We start from the raw sequence: 17,842 nt of genomic DNA, 5'->3' as shown, positions 1-17,842 counted from the left end.
CGCAGCCACTCCCCACAGCACCCACCCTGCACCCCACATTCCTACATCCAGTCACGTGGAGCCCGTGGGGACCCCCGGGGACGCCCCTGCTGAAGAAGAGCCCAGAGCCCGCGCAGCCCGGCAGCGCAGCGTTACCTGGTGCAGGTGCATCCCCGGGGCCGTGCGGAGCATCGTAGCCAGGGCTGGGGAGAGCCGGGAGGAGCGGCAAAGCCCCCAGAGCCCGGGCCAGCAGCTGCGGCCCCAGCGCCAGCACCCGGACCCTCACCTCCCGGCAGCAGTGGTTGATGAGCCGCAGGTGGACGCTGACTTTGGTTTTAATCTTTATCAGGCACTTCACCATGGCGGCACGGGCAGCGGTGGGCCTGGCCCGGGGCACAGGGCACCCGCAGGGACTGCGACGGGGCGCGAGGCCCGCTGCTCCCCACTGGCGCGGCTGGCGCAAGCGGCGCTGGGGCCCCGGGGTCAGGGCTATTTTGGGCTCCTGCATTTCCACGGGACCGAGCTGAAGGGAGAGCGAAGACAGGCAGCTGCTGGCGCAGGGGTGGTGCCGGGAGGCTGTGCCCGCTCAGCGCCGTTCCTCAGGGGAGGCTACTCGCTGCTCTCGCCCCCTCCCAACAGCACGTGCGGGACGTGGGGGAGAGGGTGCTCATTTAACTGGGTGGCAGAGGTGACCCTGTACGCAGGGCTGCGTGGCTGCCAAGCACGCTTCTGCCCCAAAATCAGCACGGCTGTCAGCCCTGGGCTCCCTCAATGGAAATAAACACCCTTCCTCCTCCGAGGGACCTCAGGCGGCCGTGCTGGGGCTGGCCGTGCACCCCCGCCTCGCCCCCTGCCATCCCCATTCCCTCAGCCGCTTCCCAGTTTTCCAAACTTCTACGCATCTTCCTGTGGCCCCGACACACACCAGCAGCACCCACCACACACACTGCTTTCCACCACCGCTGTCACTGGGAGTCAGACGCTGCCATCACCAGTGGGTACAACAGCCACAGCCACCAGTGTTGTCCCCAGACCTGCGGGGCAGTGCCAGGGCTGGTCCCAGCATTTTGCCCTCTGCCAATCCTCCCTCCCAGGTGCAGCCCAGTCCTGGGACAGCGGCCAGGGGCTGGCACAAGTGCTCCAGCTCGGCAGACTGGAAGAAAATCGGCATTTCCGAAGGCAAGCCATGGGTGGTGGCCAGTGGCCGGCAAGGAGCAGCTCCCAGGCAGGCAACCAAAAGTTCTTTCGCAAACCAGCCTGCGTGTGGTCAGACCCTGGCCCTGTGGCTCGCAGTACCAGCCTGCCCTGCTGGGCCCCCGCGGGTGCTGCCGCGCCTCGCCAGGCAGGTCTGCTTTGCTTTCAAGCCAGCGTGGTGTCTGGAAGAGCAGAGCGAGGCACGCTGGCGTGCGCAGGACCAGGCTGCCAGTGCAGCTTCAAAGGAGGGCTCGCTCCCCGCTCCCCTGGGTCAGAGCTATCAGGGCAACCTGCAGCCTTCTGCTGTTATTTCCAAATTAATCTAAACTAACATGACTGAGAAATTCTCCTCTGCTTTGCGTCTGCACTGGAAACTTCTGTCCCACAACCAGCCCTCCGCTTTGCCTGGGCTCAGCGATTGATGCCAAAGTGGCCGCAAGAACAACACCTGGCGCTGCCCAGCCTCCTGTAAGACCCGGGGGACACACCAGGGACCTCCCCTGCCTCAGCGTTCCCTTCCCCCACCAGGGGCTACAAAAACCAGCTGGAGGTGCGAGTCCGCTTTCTGTGCGTGCCGTATGTCTGCATATGTGGATGCAGACGCATATATGTATGCCCACACGTACGCATGTCCGCGGTGCCCCCGTCCCGAGCCACGGCAGTGGCGGGAAGAGCCGCCCCGTGCCCTACCTTCCATGATGGAGATGTGCACGGCTCTCCTCCGGGTGCGAGGCACGCTGCTCAGGCGGGGGCCGTGGGTGATGGAGGGGCAGCTCCGGCTTGGCACTAGCCCTGCCCTAGGGACAACAACAGGGACAGTGTCAGTGCAGCTCTCCTGCTTCGGTCCTGTGGCTCCCGCGGCCGTCCCGGGGAGCCGGGCACCAAACCCCCGGGAGGCCCCGGCCCCACGGGCTGCACCCTGCCGCTGCTGCCGGGCTCTTACCGGTGAATCTCGGGCGGCTCCCTCTTGATCTTGGCGCTGGACTCCATCACCTCCTTCGCAACACGGCCACTGCGGGTGGTTTAAGAACAGCAGCGGTGAGGACACGAGCACCGCACCAGCGAGCTGTGAACTCCCCCCACACACAGGCTGGTTATGGGAGCTCTCCACATGGCTCCAAGGGAAAACAGAAATATTTGCTGGAAAGAAGGGTGATGGGAAGAGCAGGGAAAGGCTGGGCTGGCACCTCCGCTGCCACATTTTGCTGCTTCACCTGGCAAGAGACGCTGGACACTGTGGGGTCACCTCCCCTCTTGGGGACACACACACCAGGGGCACCCAGGCCCTCCTGTGCCACCATCGTGCACCTTGCAGCTGGGGATCTGGGGATGCGCTGGGGTCTCTCGTCCACAGAGATACGAGGTCCCAGGTCCAGGCTCTCACGCCAGGGCCATGGAGGAGTAACACCCCCCAGGAATTTAGGAACCGTGCTCATTCATCTCACTCCTTGTTCTCAAAACCCAAACCCCAAAGCTCCCCATCCACTCCACCCCTCCACTCCTGTCCCTCCAGAACTCTGCAGTTCTGGGGCTGGGGAGAGGGATGTCAGCTGTGAAACAGAGGAAGAAGTGGGGATGGCCTCACTGAGGCAGCAGCACTGCAAGAGGAGGACCCTCAGCAAGTCTTCAGCCCACTGCAGCCCTGAACCGCTCCCCAAAGCACGTCCAGAGGAGCACCCGAAAAATATATCCAGTAACTGCTACTTACTGTCATTATTTACCTGTATCGGAACCGGCTTCCCTTGAAGAACAAGTTGCTGCTGGACACCGTCCGGACCTGACTCGACTTCTCCAACCTGCAATGGCACCAAGAGCTGCGTGAGCACCCTGCGCCACCGGCCAGGTGCTGAGCACCTGGGCAGGGTCCGGCCCCCGGCACTGCTTCATGGCAAAGCCTTTGCCTGACACTGTTTCCAGTGCACCTCATGGGTGGTGGGGACAGATTGCTCTGCCGATGCTGGTACAGCATCCCCCCCACCACACTGACCCCCAGCATCAGAGGGTGGGAGCTGCGTGCCGCCAGCGAGGCCAAATTACAGGAGCAAAGCCACGGAGATGTGAAATACCATCAGGAATGAAACAAGCCACAGCCAGCGGTGGGGTGGCACCAGCTGGTGGGACACAAGCGTCTGGTCCATCAGGGCATCACCCCACAGCCCTCTCCACTGACACAGCATGTCCCTGCTGGCAGCAGAAGCGTTACCGTACCTGGGCTCTGGGATGAACCTGCTGCCAATGGCTTCTCCAGTGGCTGGAGGGGTCTGGGGCCCACGTCCCTGGGGCCACCAGTGAGTGCCCACACGCAGGAGCGGCACAGGGCTGAAGCTCTCCAGAAGCTAAAACCCTCAACAAAACCTCTGTGTCGCAGGGGTGTGGGAACAGGCCCGTCCCAGGCGGGCTGGCACTCACTGGGGTCACTCTGGCCAGTGGCAAGTAAAGCCACCAGGAAGGACAGTCCTATCTCCCCATCATCACACAGGAGCCGGCCCCTTGCCCCAGGAGGAGCCCAGCAGCACCTCGGCTGAGCCTACAGTCCACTCCACTGGGTGTGTAATCCAGCAGTAATCTACTGACATGATTAATCATAAAAAGATTTGTAAAGCAATATTGCAATTTCATTTCATGTTAATATAATGAGAAATGAAACCTGCTGATTGCAGCTGCTGATTGCAGTATTCCCAAAGAGAATACATCACACGCTTTATCTCGCATCTTGCTGATTAAAATAAAACTCGTTACAAAGCACAAAGCAGGCTATTTTTAAGTACAACATGAGCAGGATGGTAAAACCAAATTGTTCCACCTGGCACCTCCCTGGTTTTTTGGCAGACAATCCAGCCCGTGACCTCTCCCTTTCTGTCTGACAGCCCGATTAACCAAACCAGGGGCAGAAAAGTTGCCTTGGTGGCCAAGAACCAGGGAGCCAGAGCTCCTGGGGAACGACACCACCTTCCCCATCCAGGCCAGAAGTCCTGCAAAAGCCTGGCAGCTGGCGGGGATGGTCCCTCAAGCCACTGTCCCCAACTGCCCAGGCTCACAGGTGCAGCCCAGACTGCACATCACCTCCCCAGTCCCTTGAATATTTCCCATGAATAATTACCTTGTTCCCCAAGAGCTTAGAAGCAGATTATTTCTGAAAGTTTTTAAGCCTTCCCCATTAAAAGGCAGGCTTTTCTAAAGCGCCCCGGGGCACTGGCTTGACTTCAGTGGGGATTTTTGTGCAGGATTCAGCACAAACAGACCCTGCAAAGCCATTTTGAAAATCCATCGCAGAATATTAGGTCAAAAAACCTTCCTTCAGTTCCGCCAGTGTCCATCCCTGCTGCATCCTGCACTGGCCACAAGCTGCACTCACAAAACCTGAGCATCTGCAAGTGCGGCCAGCTCCGAACAAGCTGCTATTAACCAGGAAAACGCTGAACTACATCTGCTGTTGTGGACAGGACTCATGCTGGTTGCTCAGCATTAAAAGCTTAATCGCCAAACAGTTAGTTTTAATCTCCTGGTTAAAGGTTTGCTGTGGAGGAATGAGTGCAGCAGGGGTGGGAGCAGAGCCCCCAGTCTGGGGGCACTGGTACTTTTGGTGGCTGGGGACTGCCGGGGCCACTGGGACAGGGGTGCCATGTGGCTGGTGACAGCCAGTGCCGGAGCCCCAGTACCTGGATGGAGCCCTCGGGTGGGTGCTGTGCTGACCCACGGGGAGATGCAGAACACACCACCACGCACGCCCGGGTGGCCAAGCACTTACTTGTAGAAAGCCTGGTTTTCTATCCCACACTTCCAGAGGTGTTTGCAGGCTTCTGGTGTTGGGGCAAAATATGTGAGAACAATTTTCTTTTCCTAAAGGAGAAAGACAAGGAGTCAGCAGGGGAAACAAGTGAGTGATGCCCGCCAGGCAGAACGCTGGGAATGTGGAGGGAGGCCTGAGCAGCTGGAGCTGGGGAGCAGCACTGATGCAGGGCAGATCCTCCTCCAGAGCCGCTCAGGACACAGGGAAATGTTGGAGCATCAGCAGACACCCTGGCATGGCACCTTGCACAAAGGACGGGCAGACATCTGTGCCAGTGACCTACCACCCACCTCCTCTGGCTTCCCTGCCTTCTTAAATACCCAGAAATAAATTGTTATAAACATCATGCTGATGGCTTGCGTGGGAGCCAATTTCAGCCAGAGGTTTTTTCAGGCTGATTTCATTAACCAGGGCTGACCGAGCAGAGCAGGATGGTGGTAACAAATAACGCCAACAATCCCAAAGGTAGCACACGGCTGCGGCACGCAGGCACGGCAAGAAGCTGTGGGAGGTCCCAGGCTGCTGCTCAGGGCAGAGCCCCTCTCCTGGGCACAGCCCGGGGCTCACCTGGGGTCTGCAGGCTCTAACGCCCCGAGCAAGCTGCCAGCAGCAGCAGGGAGGTGACCCCAGTGCTGCCACCGAGGTGCAGCCCCTGCCACCCTGCCCACGTCCCTGCACCACCAGGCACAGGGTGACGCTGCTGCAGGCTGCTCATGGAAAACCTGCTGAAGTAAGGACCGCGGCTGCGCTCGGGAAGTCCCATGGGAAGGGAAAGCACTCACCTCTTTCTGACTTACGTATAAATAGAAAGTCTTCCCTTCGAATTTCATTTTGGTCACCTCGTTCCTGAAAGGACAAGGACAGGCAGGTGAGAGGCACCGCCGCCCGGCCGGCTCACAGGCACGGCACCGGCCAAAGCGCTTACTGGGAGCTGCGGGCTGAGCACTGGTGCTTGGGGGTGGCAGTGGGGCAGCTTCAAGACCCTGTTTTCCATCCCTGGGAGGCGCCACAGGGCAGTGAGAGGAGCCCTGGCTCAGAAACCAGCAGCTGGAAGGGGGGAAGCTGACAGTCAGTGGGGTGTCCCAGAGTCACTGGGACCTCATCACATGGGCACGGGCTGGGTGGCAATGCCAGCTGCAAGGGACACACCGGCCAAAATCAGAGATGCAGCAAAACCCAAGGAACAACACAACCAGTTTCAGAGGGGCTGGGGGGCTTCTGGGGGACTCAGCCAACACGCAGATGATGCAGTTTAATGTAGACAAATGCTGAAAACAGTCCGGGGCCACAAAGCAAACGGAGAGAGAGGGCAGCTCACACAGGGGAGCCCTGCTGCATGCTGACCAGGAGCAGGCTTAGGGGCCAGGGTAGAAAAGCCCCTGGAGCCGGCAGCCCAGCATACAGCTGCCACACAGGAGGCAGCCAGGCTCCTGGGCTCCTCCAAGGGTGGGACAAAGCAAGAAGTGACACCCTGAGCGTGCAGCATGGCTCTGCTCAGCGCTGCTCTCCCGGTCTCAGGAGAATCCCGCTGCCCCACAGCGCAGCAACCACACAGCACTGTGAAGATGACCTGTTTTCTCCCCTGCTTGAGATGCAGGTGTGCCGGTGCAGGCATGTGCGGGGCACAGGATGGGTTTTCCAGCTGCGGCAGCATCGCTCCCCTGTGTCCCCTGCTCAGATGGGGGCACTGGGGGCACTTACCACCGTCATGCACATACAGACACCACGCCCCTAACTCGGTGCAGTGTGAGCACCCGGGGAAGGCACCCGGCACTGGCATCACCCACATGCCCTGTCTGTGGGGGCTCACCCAAGCATCCCTCGAACACCCCAGGGTGATGTGGGGCACTCACGGCCCCTGCCCTGCAGCACCATGCACATCTCGTGAGCAGAAGCGAGCCAGCCGGCGCGGCTCCAAGCAAGCAGGGCACCATGGGCGATGCTGGGGCAGGAACTCACCATTTGATGAAATGAACTCTCTTGTTTCCCTGCAGAACAACAAAACCGAAAGGAGTGAAGGCCAAAAACGCCGCGTTCCCCGACACATCCTGGAAGACAGCAACAATTTCTCATCAAAATATTGCCAAGCCAGCAAAGCTTATACATCAAAAGCAATCCTCCGCCCCAAAGGCAGCAGCGCTGCAGAATCCTCCACACCATCTCTGCCAGCAGGATGCTCCCGGCAGGCTCACCAGGACCGTGACACCCTCCACACACAGCAAAACCCGCAGCCGAATAACATGGAACACGGCAGCCGGCCCAGCAGCACTAATGAGGAGAAACCACAATGCAGCTGCCCTGTCCGCATATAGGAATAAACAGTGAAGGCAGTGCCCCACCAAACCTTTCACTAGTAATTAAACCAGGAAACAGTAAAAACCCGTTACACTTGACTCCCTCAGAGCCCTTCACAGCCAGTGCAGCTGGGCGGCATTGAGACAGTTTAAAACCAATAATTAGTGTCATGTACAGAGCAAGGCAGCAGTTTAACTTAATCATAATGTCTAGACTCCAGGGAAGCTATTGTTAACTGCATTGGTGTGCATGGAAAAAACAGATACATGCTGAATTTTAAAAAATATTATCAAACAGTTGCGGCCAGTAAGTAATTGTTAAGACTCGCCCTGACCTTTTTTTGGCCAGCAGACAGTCGGATGGCTTTTGAAGGATGCTGAGCCAAAGGGAAGGTGTGGTGCATGCCAGGCTCAGGATTTCTGTTGCACTGGGCAGGAAAAGCAGGCAGAGAATTTTACAGGGGCAGCTGCAGAAGAGTGATGTTTGGTGTCTGCGATGTTTTCTCAGGGGAAAGCATAGCATGGGGCAGCTCTGCTCGCCACTGAGATGCCCCATGCACAGGCTCTCTGTATATTGGAGGTACAACTCTCCCTCTCTGCTCCAAGTTGTACCCTTCCCTGGCTTAATTAAGAGGCGAAACCTCTTCTCTGCTGTTTGCTTTCCACCCAGGGACACTGGATCCCAGTTACTCTGCTGGCATGGTGCAGAGGTGGCAGGGAGCCAATGTTGCGATAAGATCTTCTGAGTCTGAGTAGAGAACAAATTGGTTTAAAATTCAGATTAGATCAGAAATCTGTCTTAAATCTGTCAAGGGTGGATGACCAAAAGCAGAGAGCCCTGAACCTCAACCCAATGCTCTGCACAAGGCAAGATGTAAATCCCCAGACTCAGGTCTCAGACGCAGCAGCCCTGTCTTGCAGAAGAAGGAAGATTTCTGCACATCTTTGCAAGTACCAGCCCACAGGTAATGCCCTGGGCTGCCCAAAGCGCTTTGGCTCTTTCCCAAACCTGGGAAAACCTTCAGGAAAGGGAGAAGCAGGGTCTTGGCAGTGGGGTGTACCCTCACAGTGGGCACAGACCCTGCTTGCCCCTGTGCACCACTGACACAGCGACCCATCAGTCCTGTCCTGACTATGGCTAACACTGCAGCCGCTGCGGCCTGAAGATTAACGAGGTGTCAGGCTTGAAGCTGTGCGGTTTGGGGGGTTCCTGCTTTGGGACAGGATGAGTGGGGCTGAGCTTCCCATGGTCACGGGAAAGGTGGGAGCTGGGTGCCCCCAGAAGGATAGGGGATGCTGGGGGAGGGGATGGGGAGCTGGGGGCACAGAGGTTTGACAGGGGCTGGGGATGCTACATGTGGCACAGGACCCTACAGGGAAATAAGAGCAAAGCACAGACCCCACCAGCACTGGTGCTAAGCCAGATGCACCAAGCACCACTCCCAGGGCAGCATGGCCCAATCCAGCCGATAACGTAGGAAAGCTGAACCGGCACAGTGATTCAGCTCCTCCAGCCTGGCAACCCCTTCAACAATACCAGACTGCCAGTAAATGGGACACCCTGCACCCCAGGCCAGGTATATTTACTGCAATTGTGTATTTATGTGGCATAATTAAATTAAAAGCCCCAGGGGACCACAGAGGAGGCACTGCCCTTAAAGTAAAATTCTCCATCTGCTCTGCATCCCGCATCCATCTCCAGGGTGATAAGGGACCAGAGAGAGCCACATGCAATGACATCTACAGTCAATAAAAAGCATTTCAAACAGAAAACTGGATTACTGGCCAGGGAAGAGCAAAGTGATAGACTGTCTCTGGCAGATTAATGCTTGTTGGTTGCTCAGACACATTACTGACCTTGTTACTGCCTCCAAATTACATGCTTTAGCAGAAGATGATTGGCCACTGTCTTTCATAGCTGTCTGCATGTGAAAATGCTTTCTTACAGCCTCCCTAAGTACACTCTGGAAGGATTTCGGAGCGCTTGCCCATCGCGCTCCCCTCTGTGCGCACATGCCTGGTTGGGGCTGGTTTTTAAGGCTGGAAAGAGCTGCCGGCTCCAGCATATCCCATGCACCATGGCTCTGCCAGCACCAAAGCCCACTGCCAGGTGACAAATGGCTGCATTTGGGACCAGTCACTGGTACTTCTGCAGGCTGTTACTGGCTGGAGCAAGAAATCCAACACAAGCAATAACATTAGGAAAACTGTTTTACCTTGCAAGGGTGTGGGTCAACCCCATAGGTCTCCAGAGTCTGGGCTTTCCTGAGAAAATTCAGCTCTGAAGTAGCTGGTGTCTGCCCACTACAGGAAGGAAAGAAATAGGAAAGAAAAAGAAAGAATATTCCATGAAAGACATGAATGTGAAAGTCAAGTCCTTGGCTACAGGGTTTCTGTTAACAACGAGAGGCATCAGCCATGGCATGTTCTCGTTACATTCATTAGCACAATCAATCTGCAGCAGGAGACCAGCACTGGAACCCAGCCTTTCTTCTCCTGCCAGCTTGATCCAGCAGGAAACACACTGAACCAGCAGCACTAGAAAGGACCAAAATTCAGGAGCACCGGCAAAATTGAGGGCTGAATTCCGTATATGCAGCACAGGCATTTCTTCAGGGGAGAGGAAAGAGAAGCTTGCCCAGCAGCAGCCCACAGCACGTAAGGGCACAGCTCTGCTGGGTTTCCAGGAGGTTAAAACCTCACCGTTCTCCCCAGGGAGGCAGCCCTAGAGGCACCACCAGTGCCACAAACAATGGGGCTTTGCTGAAGGCTGGAGGGTACTTATGGGGGGGTTGGTCACTGTCCCCATCCTGCTGGGGAAGACCAGGGACCCCCTGGGCCGTGCCAGCTGAGCCAACAGCCAGGAGCAGGCAAAGCCCCTCAGGCCTCCCTGGGACAGGAGGGATCAGGGTTGATTTTGCACCAGGACTGGACTGCTGCATTGCCAGCATATTTTTTTTATTTGTCTGCACTTTTCTGTGGCTTGTCCTTGGCTGCTCCATCATGCTTTCCCTTCAGCAAGCAGAGGTTTGGTGGGACACGACAGCTCCTCTCACAAGGCGATCTGTCGTGATGCCTCCATGCCATCAAATGACCTGCTTTCCCAAAGCCTACTCTGTTCTGTATTTTTGTTTCTACCAACACTGCCAAGAGCACCACTGGCTCTCAGCTGGATCTGACACGCAAGAGCGGTAAGCACACATCCTGTGGCACAAGTGAAAATCCTGAACGGGGTTAAAAATCAGCTGAGCATCAGTAATCCCTACAACAGCTGAAACTCCCGCTCAGCGAAGCCCCCAGTTGTACCTCAGCTCCGACTTGTGGATCTCTGCAATCTTCCTCTCCAGCTTCTCCGAGTGTTTGGGAAAGAACTGGAATTTGGAGCTGTAGCCTTCTGGGTGCTTCCCTGGGTCATAGTCCCCAATTTCGGCTGGTGGGAGACAGAATCATTCAGGAACAGCAGCACAACCCAGACCGCAGTGTGCATCCCCCTCCCAGCAGCACCTGCCTCAGCAGCGGAGCTGGTGGCAACCAGGCACAGGGCTCAGAGCATCCCAGAAATTCTGCTCCAACCCAGCCATGCTTCCCATCAGGAGGGATCATTTGTAAGACATTAACTGTGTCCAATTAATCTCATCGTTTGCTCGGGAATCACCCGGCAGCAGATGGTCGCTGTCCCAAATTTATTAATTCCTCAAGCTATTTGCCAAGAACCTCCCAGGAGCTGCACTGGGTCCGTGCAATGGCAACCTTGGGGTGGTCAGCCCGGAGCATCGTGGGGGCACCCCCGATCCCCATCCCAGCCCCAGCCAGCTGCAAACGGGGCAGTGAGGGAATTCTGCTCACCCTATGGATACAACTGCACCTTGAAAAAATGTAATTAGTTGGAAGTCTGTAAAGTGACACGAAGAAGAAAAGCTCCTTCCCCTCTTTACCTAGCCCAGGGAAGCGCTGCTGGGTGACCACGGGGACAGCTGACACAGCAGCTCTGCCCTGCAGCAGGGTCCGGGGCTGCCTGCTATGGCTGCAGGCAGGGACTGACCCCCATCTGGAAAACGTGCTTCAAGCCTGGGCAAGCTGCAAATGCAGCTACAGATCTGTCCTCAGGACAATCCCAGTGGCCCCAAGCACTGAGACCAGGGTGCAGAAATGCCAAAACAGCCGGATTTCTGAGCTCAGCCCTGCTCTCTCCTCGGCATGGGCTGAGGCAGCTCAGCTCGCTCCCCCAGCACCCCGCCGGGGCCAGCAGCGATCCCTGCTGACATTTCACTGCAGCATGGCTGTGTAGCTGGTCCCTCCTGCTGGGATTTACAGTAATCCGGCAGCCAACCATCGCTGGGGGATGAAAGGGCCTTGCTCTCATTTAATTCCCTCCAGCCTCAGGTCCTAAGTGAAATGGAGACGTTACATTAATTTTTATGTTTCCTGCTTAAAACACCAAAAGGGAGGAAATACACCAGGCACTGTGAAATAACTCCAAGATGCTTTGGAGCTCAGACTTGTCTTTTTTGATTGCTGAGGTGCATCCCTCCAGCTCATCCCAGGGATGTGAGCACAGGCACTGGGGGGACTGCAGAGAGCCACACTGGCATTGTGGCGAGCCAAGAACCCTTGGGTAGGGAAGCCCACTTGCACCCCCAGCATCGCAGTGCTGACGGCACTTCAAGACGCTTTTCCATCACACCAGCACCACCCAGCTCTTCCAAACAGCCTGACGACCCCTCGCTGAACACCCAGGTGTTGCACCACATCGAGCAGACTGGCCACCTCCACGCGTTGGGAGGGAAGAGCAGGCAGAGCCATGTCGGCAGGAAAACAGGCAGGAGGGCAGATCAGGCAGAAAGTTTTCAGAGGTTTTTCCACCTCCTGCTCCTAACTCCACCAGTGCCTCTGCAACTTGCTGACAAAAGCACTTTCTTTGCCGAGGTGCTTGGCAGCAAGCAACGAGCTTACCCAAGGCCGTCTTCATCCATCCTAGCAATCAGCAAGACTGCATTTCACTCTGGAGCCCTCTTTGCAACTGCAAACTGCAGGTGCTTGCCAGAGTTACTGCAGGCTGTGCACAGCCACGGAGAGAAGTGCTTTGTCACAGGGCTGCTTCTGTGCCTGGACAAGCACAGAACCAGGAGCCACAGGCTGAAGATGCTCACAGGGATGCCGCTGCCCTGAAATGCAGGTGGGACAGCTCAGGGAGCAGATGGCAGTGCAGCGTGGCTGCTGTGGCTGAGACCCCAACACCAGTCCTCACCCTCCTCTAGGCCAGCACTGCACGGCACAAACACAGCCTTGAAGCATGAGCCCCGCACTGGCAGGATGACATTTGTATTCTAGGTGCAGTGATCTGTTGTAAGTGAAATAATGTAATCAGTACTTAGCATGAAAAGCAAATTTATCTTGTCAAAAAGCATTACCTTGAAGGATATAGGCGGCCAACAAAGCAGCATCGGAAGTCTTGCAGAGGAGACGGCCGTGGTAGAGATCCCTTTTGATCTGCAGGAAGACTAAATACCTGAGGACAGAAGAGACAGTCCATTTGTTAAGCAAAGCTTAAATGACCTAAACAGGCAATATAGATGTGGAATATCTGTCATGAGACACTTGCACTAACATTTTCCTGTGAGTTCCAAGCAGCCCATTTACAAGACAATACTCTTCCTAGAAGCAAACAAGTGCTAATCACTGGGCAGTTCCCCAGTCAGGATGGGTGCTGGAGCCCAGATCTACATGTCCCAGTCCTACTCCAGCATACAGGGACACTGCACCTGCCCCGGGGCTGGCACCTGACCCAAGGGCTGATGGAGGTCTCCACTGAGGGCAGAGCTCCAGCAGAGCTCCCTTGGGCACAGAGATATGCAGATTCACATTTGCAGAAAGGAGGAATCTCATAGACAAGGGTGTTGGTCCCTTCTGCCCATCAGCCCCCGAGTCCCCCGCGATGATGCTTCACCCTGTTTTGGACAGCAGTGTCTGAACACAACTGCAACCACCCCAGCCCATCACGAAGTTGCCAGGGGCTGAGGTTCCCAGGGACGATGCTCTGAAGGGGGTCTTGTGGTCCTAAGCCCACCAGTCTGCTGCACTTCCCGGTCCTGCATCCTCGCCTGGCTGCTCAGCTTCCCTGTAACATGATTTTCTCCTTCCCAGACTTACTGTATCCTTCCAGGTCTCTGCATATGCACCCACTTCCCTCCTCCATGCTCGCCAGTGATCAACACCACATCATTTAGAGCGAGCTAGCCCATGTGCTCACCCATCTCTATCTCCATGCACCAAAGCCCAGCGAAAAGATAAACTCTATATTGGAAAATTACATATTTGAATAAATTTAAACCTAAGTAACAGTTTTGGCTGAGTCATGTGGCAATGCATTTGGGAAAACCTTTTCATGGTAAAACCTAAGCCATAGAGTGAAGGAGCAAAATGGAAATTGGAGTGCTCAGAAACGTGTTTAAATAATCACACTTGCACTTTGCAATATCTCAGTCATGCTTCATTTCTCAAATCCGTATTCATGATGAGATAAACCACTAATTTCCACAGATAAAATATATTAAAGAGAAATCCAGTTATTAAAGTGTATGAGTCCAGGGGAAAATGAATTTTAAGCCCAGGTTTTGGCTGCAGTTGCAGGCACACCTCGAACGGCAGCAAGCAGGGGCAGGTCACCCGTACAGGGGGCTCACCCTGACGCTGTGGGGGGCTGTCAGCCCCTGACCCCAGCCCCTGGGCAGACAGCCTGAGCCCGGCTGGGCTGCAGAGCTCCACATGCACATCAGCTGCAGGGCACAGAAGAGGCAGGAGGTGACTGCAGTCCCAAAGCTAGGCTCATGTTTTATTCGTGGGAAGGAGAACAGTCTTCTGCTCCCCATTCCCACCACCCTCTCCCAAGCACCAGCAGCCTCAGCGGTCGGTGGTCAGGGCATCCAGTGCTCCGGGTGACAAACCCTGCTGCTGCCTGGGCACACCTGCATGGGGCCAGCCTGGATGGGGACCCCCAGGCTCAGCTGGCAAGCACCCCCACCACTCTCTCCCAGCACAAGACTTTCTCTGCACCAGCCCCTCCCCAGCACAGGCCTCGAAACAAATGCATAATTGAACAGGCTTCACCCTGCCAATCTCCCAGCCTTGCTCTCATGCCCCCTGCCCCAGAAACCCTGCTCCCTTTAAGCAGGGAAAGTCTTCAGACTCGAGCTGGTTTTACAAACAGAAACATTCAGCAGGTGCCAAACAAGTTTTCCAAAGCCTTGCCTACGCCTTGGAAATATCCCCTGGAAAGGGGAGTTTCCCAGGTAGCACTGGCCTGTGAGATGAGGCCGCCTAAGAAAAGGACATTAAAGACAGGAAATATTTTTGAGCTTGAACCAGCAAGCTCCTGGGCTGGCTCCGTCCCCGGGAGCCACTGCTTTGCCTGCAAGCAGGTTGAAGGATTTCCAGAGACCCAGGAGGTGAGATGCTCACCCTGCCCCCAACACTTCCCCCAGCACCACCCCGAGGCTTTTGGGTCCATCTCCCACCCTCTGGAAATGCTAAATCCCTGACCTGCATTTCAGTTCTCCTTACTGTGCTTGACAACTGCAGATGTTTGCTAAGCGCTGATTAAAGGAAAGAAATACAATTAACATATTGTATGTGCAGCTTAATGCCCACATAATAGCTGTCCTTATTCGGAGACAGTCTGTGGCCATTTCACATTTAAATTAAGGTCTGATGGCTATACAGGGTTGCAGTTGATGGGAATAAATGCAAAAACTGCAAACTAAATAAATGCCTCTTAAGCAAAACAAGGAGACGTATCAGTGTGAAACTATTCCTGGGCACTTCTGTTGGTCCCCTAAAATGTCCCTGTACAAAAAACCCGAGCAATCCTAGCCAAGAAAGCTGATCACAGCACAACTCCTGGCAGCAGCAGAAAGACTGGCATTCTGGACATGAAGACACTTTTAAACAGGCCCAGCAAAGGCACACAGGGCTCTTTACAAATGCTCAAATGCTTTCCTCCTCATCTGCATCTCCCCTCTAAGGTCAGACCCAAAGAACCGAAACTTTCTCAGGCTTCCTAACAACATCTTAAGAGGTTTTTTAGTTTTGGTTTTTGTGCCCTTCTGCAAAACATAAGCAAAGCTGTCATTAGTTTTCTTCATTACCATAGGGAAACCAGATTCCAGAAAAGTTTTTGAAACACCTCACCATCCTCTACTACTTCTAACTGATCTGCCCCACAAAAATACAGAGAGCTTATTCACACAAAACTGAAGTAAAAGCTGAGCCCAGGTATATTCCAAACACGCTGCATAACAGGCTGCAAAAGCCCAGACGTCCTCTCTCATTTGCTGCCTGCTGAAATAGACTGAAAATCCCAAGAATTAAATCCTGGAATATATTTAGCTCTATCAGTAAGCCTACTTAATACTTGACACGCTTAGCATGGACCCCAGCTATTCACTGAGAATATGTAGTGGCAGCCAGAGCAAATGGAGAAATGGCAGCCCAGCGTGGGGCCTGGATGCAGAGGGATTTGGGGCCGCACGGGTTCAGGCTGCTGAGCCTGAGCCCCCCAAGGGAGTGACAAGGGCTATCTGCCACCGTTTGAGGATTTTGGGGACCAAGATGTTGGGGGTCCTGCAATCTGCAGCAGCTGACTGTCCACAGTGCAACATGGCATTTCCAGCCTGCTTTGAAGACAGCAAGAGAAGTCTGTGCTACTTTTGTCCCTGTTTTTTACAGATAAGCAGGGGGGGCTTCCTTCTCCAGGATCGACCATCTCCTGCCTCAGACTAAGGTGCATCACAGGTAAGAGCTGAGGTGGGAAAAGGGGAGCACTGCAGCTGCGCACACAAATAATCGTGGTTCTTCCCCACACCCAGACCCTTTGTTCACAGGTGCAGCTCACTGGCTTCGTCTGGAGCCCTCACCTGCATTTTGGCAGATGGCACCCTGCAAGATCTGCACCCTTTCACACCCCAAACCTAGATCCAGGGCATAGCCAGGAAAAGCAGTTCTGCAGTCATTTCTTCACACCTCACTTCTCCAGATCATCTCCCTGACGCGGACTTCACATAAGGACACCTGCAAACGACTGAAAGCAGAAGGAAAGCCAAGCATTTCCCTCCTAGAGTTTGTTGTGATAATCAGCGGGTCAGCAGCTGGCACTTTTTGCCCCAACACACTTTTGGATCCTCTGAACTGATTTGATACTTTTTTTTTAGTGGCCTGCAGGTGCCCACGTGCCGTGAGTGAGCTGACCAACTTCCTAAAGGTACAAGCAGGCCCTTGATTTGAAACTAGGGAAAACCAGTCAAATAGTCTGAAAATCAGGACGGCAAAGCACAGCCTGGCAGAGGGGAGCAGCAGAGACCACCAACGCCATCCCAGCGCCTGCTCTGCCCTCCCGCCCCCTGTCCCTCCCTGGGCAGGGCTGTCGGACACCACCACGGCTGCTGTCACCCCGCCAGCTCTCAGGTCAGGCTGAAGAGCTTCTTGCACCTCTGCACAGTGGGCAAATGATGCAGCCTGCACCCCGCACTGGGTGTAGCAGCAGCAGAGGCACTGCAGCAGCAAGCAGGTCCTGCCCCTGGGGTAGGTGACAGCCTTGGTCCCGGGCTGGTGGGGACAGTGGGGTGCCTATGCCGTGGCAGTGCTCTGGGCCCTAGGCATGCTCCCTCCAGCATGCCTGCACCCAGTCCACACCATTTTTATTACCTTTTCCCTAGCAAACCCCAGGCTTGTAAAGACAAGTAAGATTTGCAGCAATAACGGCAAAGAGTTCCAGGGGAAATACGCAGAAATCTTTAGCAAAGGTGCCAGCCCAGCTGCCTCAAGCACAGACCCGACCCTCCACACCATGGCAGGCAGTGGGGCCTGGGCTGCTGTGCCCCGGAGAGCCACAGTTGCTGGTTGTTTTCCAAAGCTGCTGCAATTTCTCTGGGAGTGCTCTTCATGTCCTTCCTTCTGGCAGGAAGAGCGACATGAAGAGCCCCTAAAGATAGAAACTCAAGAGAAGCGCTGTCAAGTTCCTGTATCGCAGTTTATCACCCATTTCTCCCAGAGCATTCATGCCCCTTACGTAAAAGGGATGTGGCTAATTACTTCCAGAGGAAGTCAAGGGAACTGGAGACACTCAAACCCTTCCCAACAGACCAAGCACACATAATGACACCCTGAGCTAAGGATGTGCTCAGGCAGTGGCACTAACAGCTGATTCAGAAGTGGCAAAAGTATCAGCAGAAGCAGAAAACGGACCCTCACAGGAGAACTGCTCCTGCTTGAACCCACCTTCCTGCACTGACCAGGACTGGGGGCTTCCAGCCAGCAGGAGATATTTTGGAGAGCTGCAGGGAAGGGCACGCACCTGGTGCAGCCCAGGAGCCATTCTGCATTGGCAGCATGGTCCTGAAGACATGCTGGACGTTCCGGTGAGCAGTGCTGCAACTCTGAGCACTTTGCCCTGGAAACGTGGGTTTTGTAACTGCCTGCAGCTGAAGAACAAGTCAGTGGGTTTAGCCCCACAGCCAGCGCTCCCCGCCAGGCACAGTGGTTCCACTCGCTAACAAAGTACAGGTGGGCATTTCCATGCCTTTCTTCCACA

General features: G+C 55.3%; 1 protein-coding gene across 4 annotated transcripts in view; it reads right to left on the bottom strand.

Annotated features, from left to right (window-relative positions):
- The window catches only part of FRMD5 (FERM domain containing 5), a 112,640-nt gene that overhangs the window by 5,123 nt on the left and 89,675 nt on the right, over positions 1 to 17,842 (bottom strand). For all 4 annotated transcript variants that reach the window (XM_056346870.1, XM_056346872.1, XM_056346871.1 and 1 more), the window contains exons 5-13: positions 12,669 to 12,766; positions 10,564 to 10,687; positions 9,474 to 9,561; positions 6,923 to 7,011; positions 5,746 to 5,809; positions 4,922 to 5,013; positions 2,895 to 2,969; positions 2,117 to 2,185; positions 1,864 to 1,970 (exon numbers count right to left, since the gene is read on the bottom strand). In XM_056346870.1, the coding sequence (XP_056202845.1) occupies positions 1,864 to 1,970; positions 2,117 to 2,185; positions 2,895 to 2,969; positions 4,922 to 5,013; positions 5,746 to 5,809; positions 6,923 to 7,011; positions 9,474 to 9,561; positions 10,564 to 10,687; positions 12,669 to 12,766 (806 nt within the window). The remainder of the gene's footprint in view (positions 1 to 1,863; positions 1,971 to 2,116; positions 2,186 to 2,894; positions 2,970 to 4,921; positions 5,014 to 5,745; positions 5,810 to 6,922; positions 7,012 to 9,473; positions 9,562 to 10,563; positions 10,688 to 12,668; positions 12,767 to 17,842) is intronic.

This window comes from Falco biarmicus, chromosome 7, assembly GCF_023638135.1.
Source record: "Falco biarmicus isolate bFalBia1 chromosome 7, bFalBia1.pri, whole genome shotgun sequence".
Taxonomy (NCBI): domain Eukaryota; kingdom Metazoa; phylum Chordata; class Aves; order Falconiformes; family Falconidae; genus Falco; species Falco biarmicus.
This window is presented reverse-complemented; position numbering and strand designations above follow the sequence as displayed.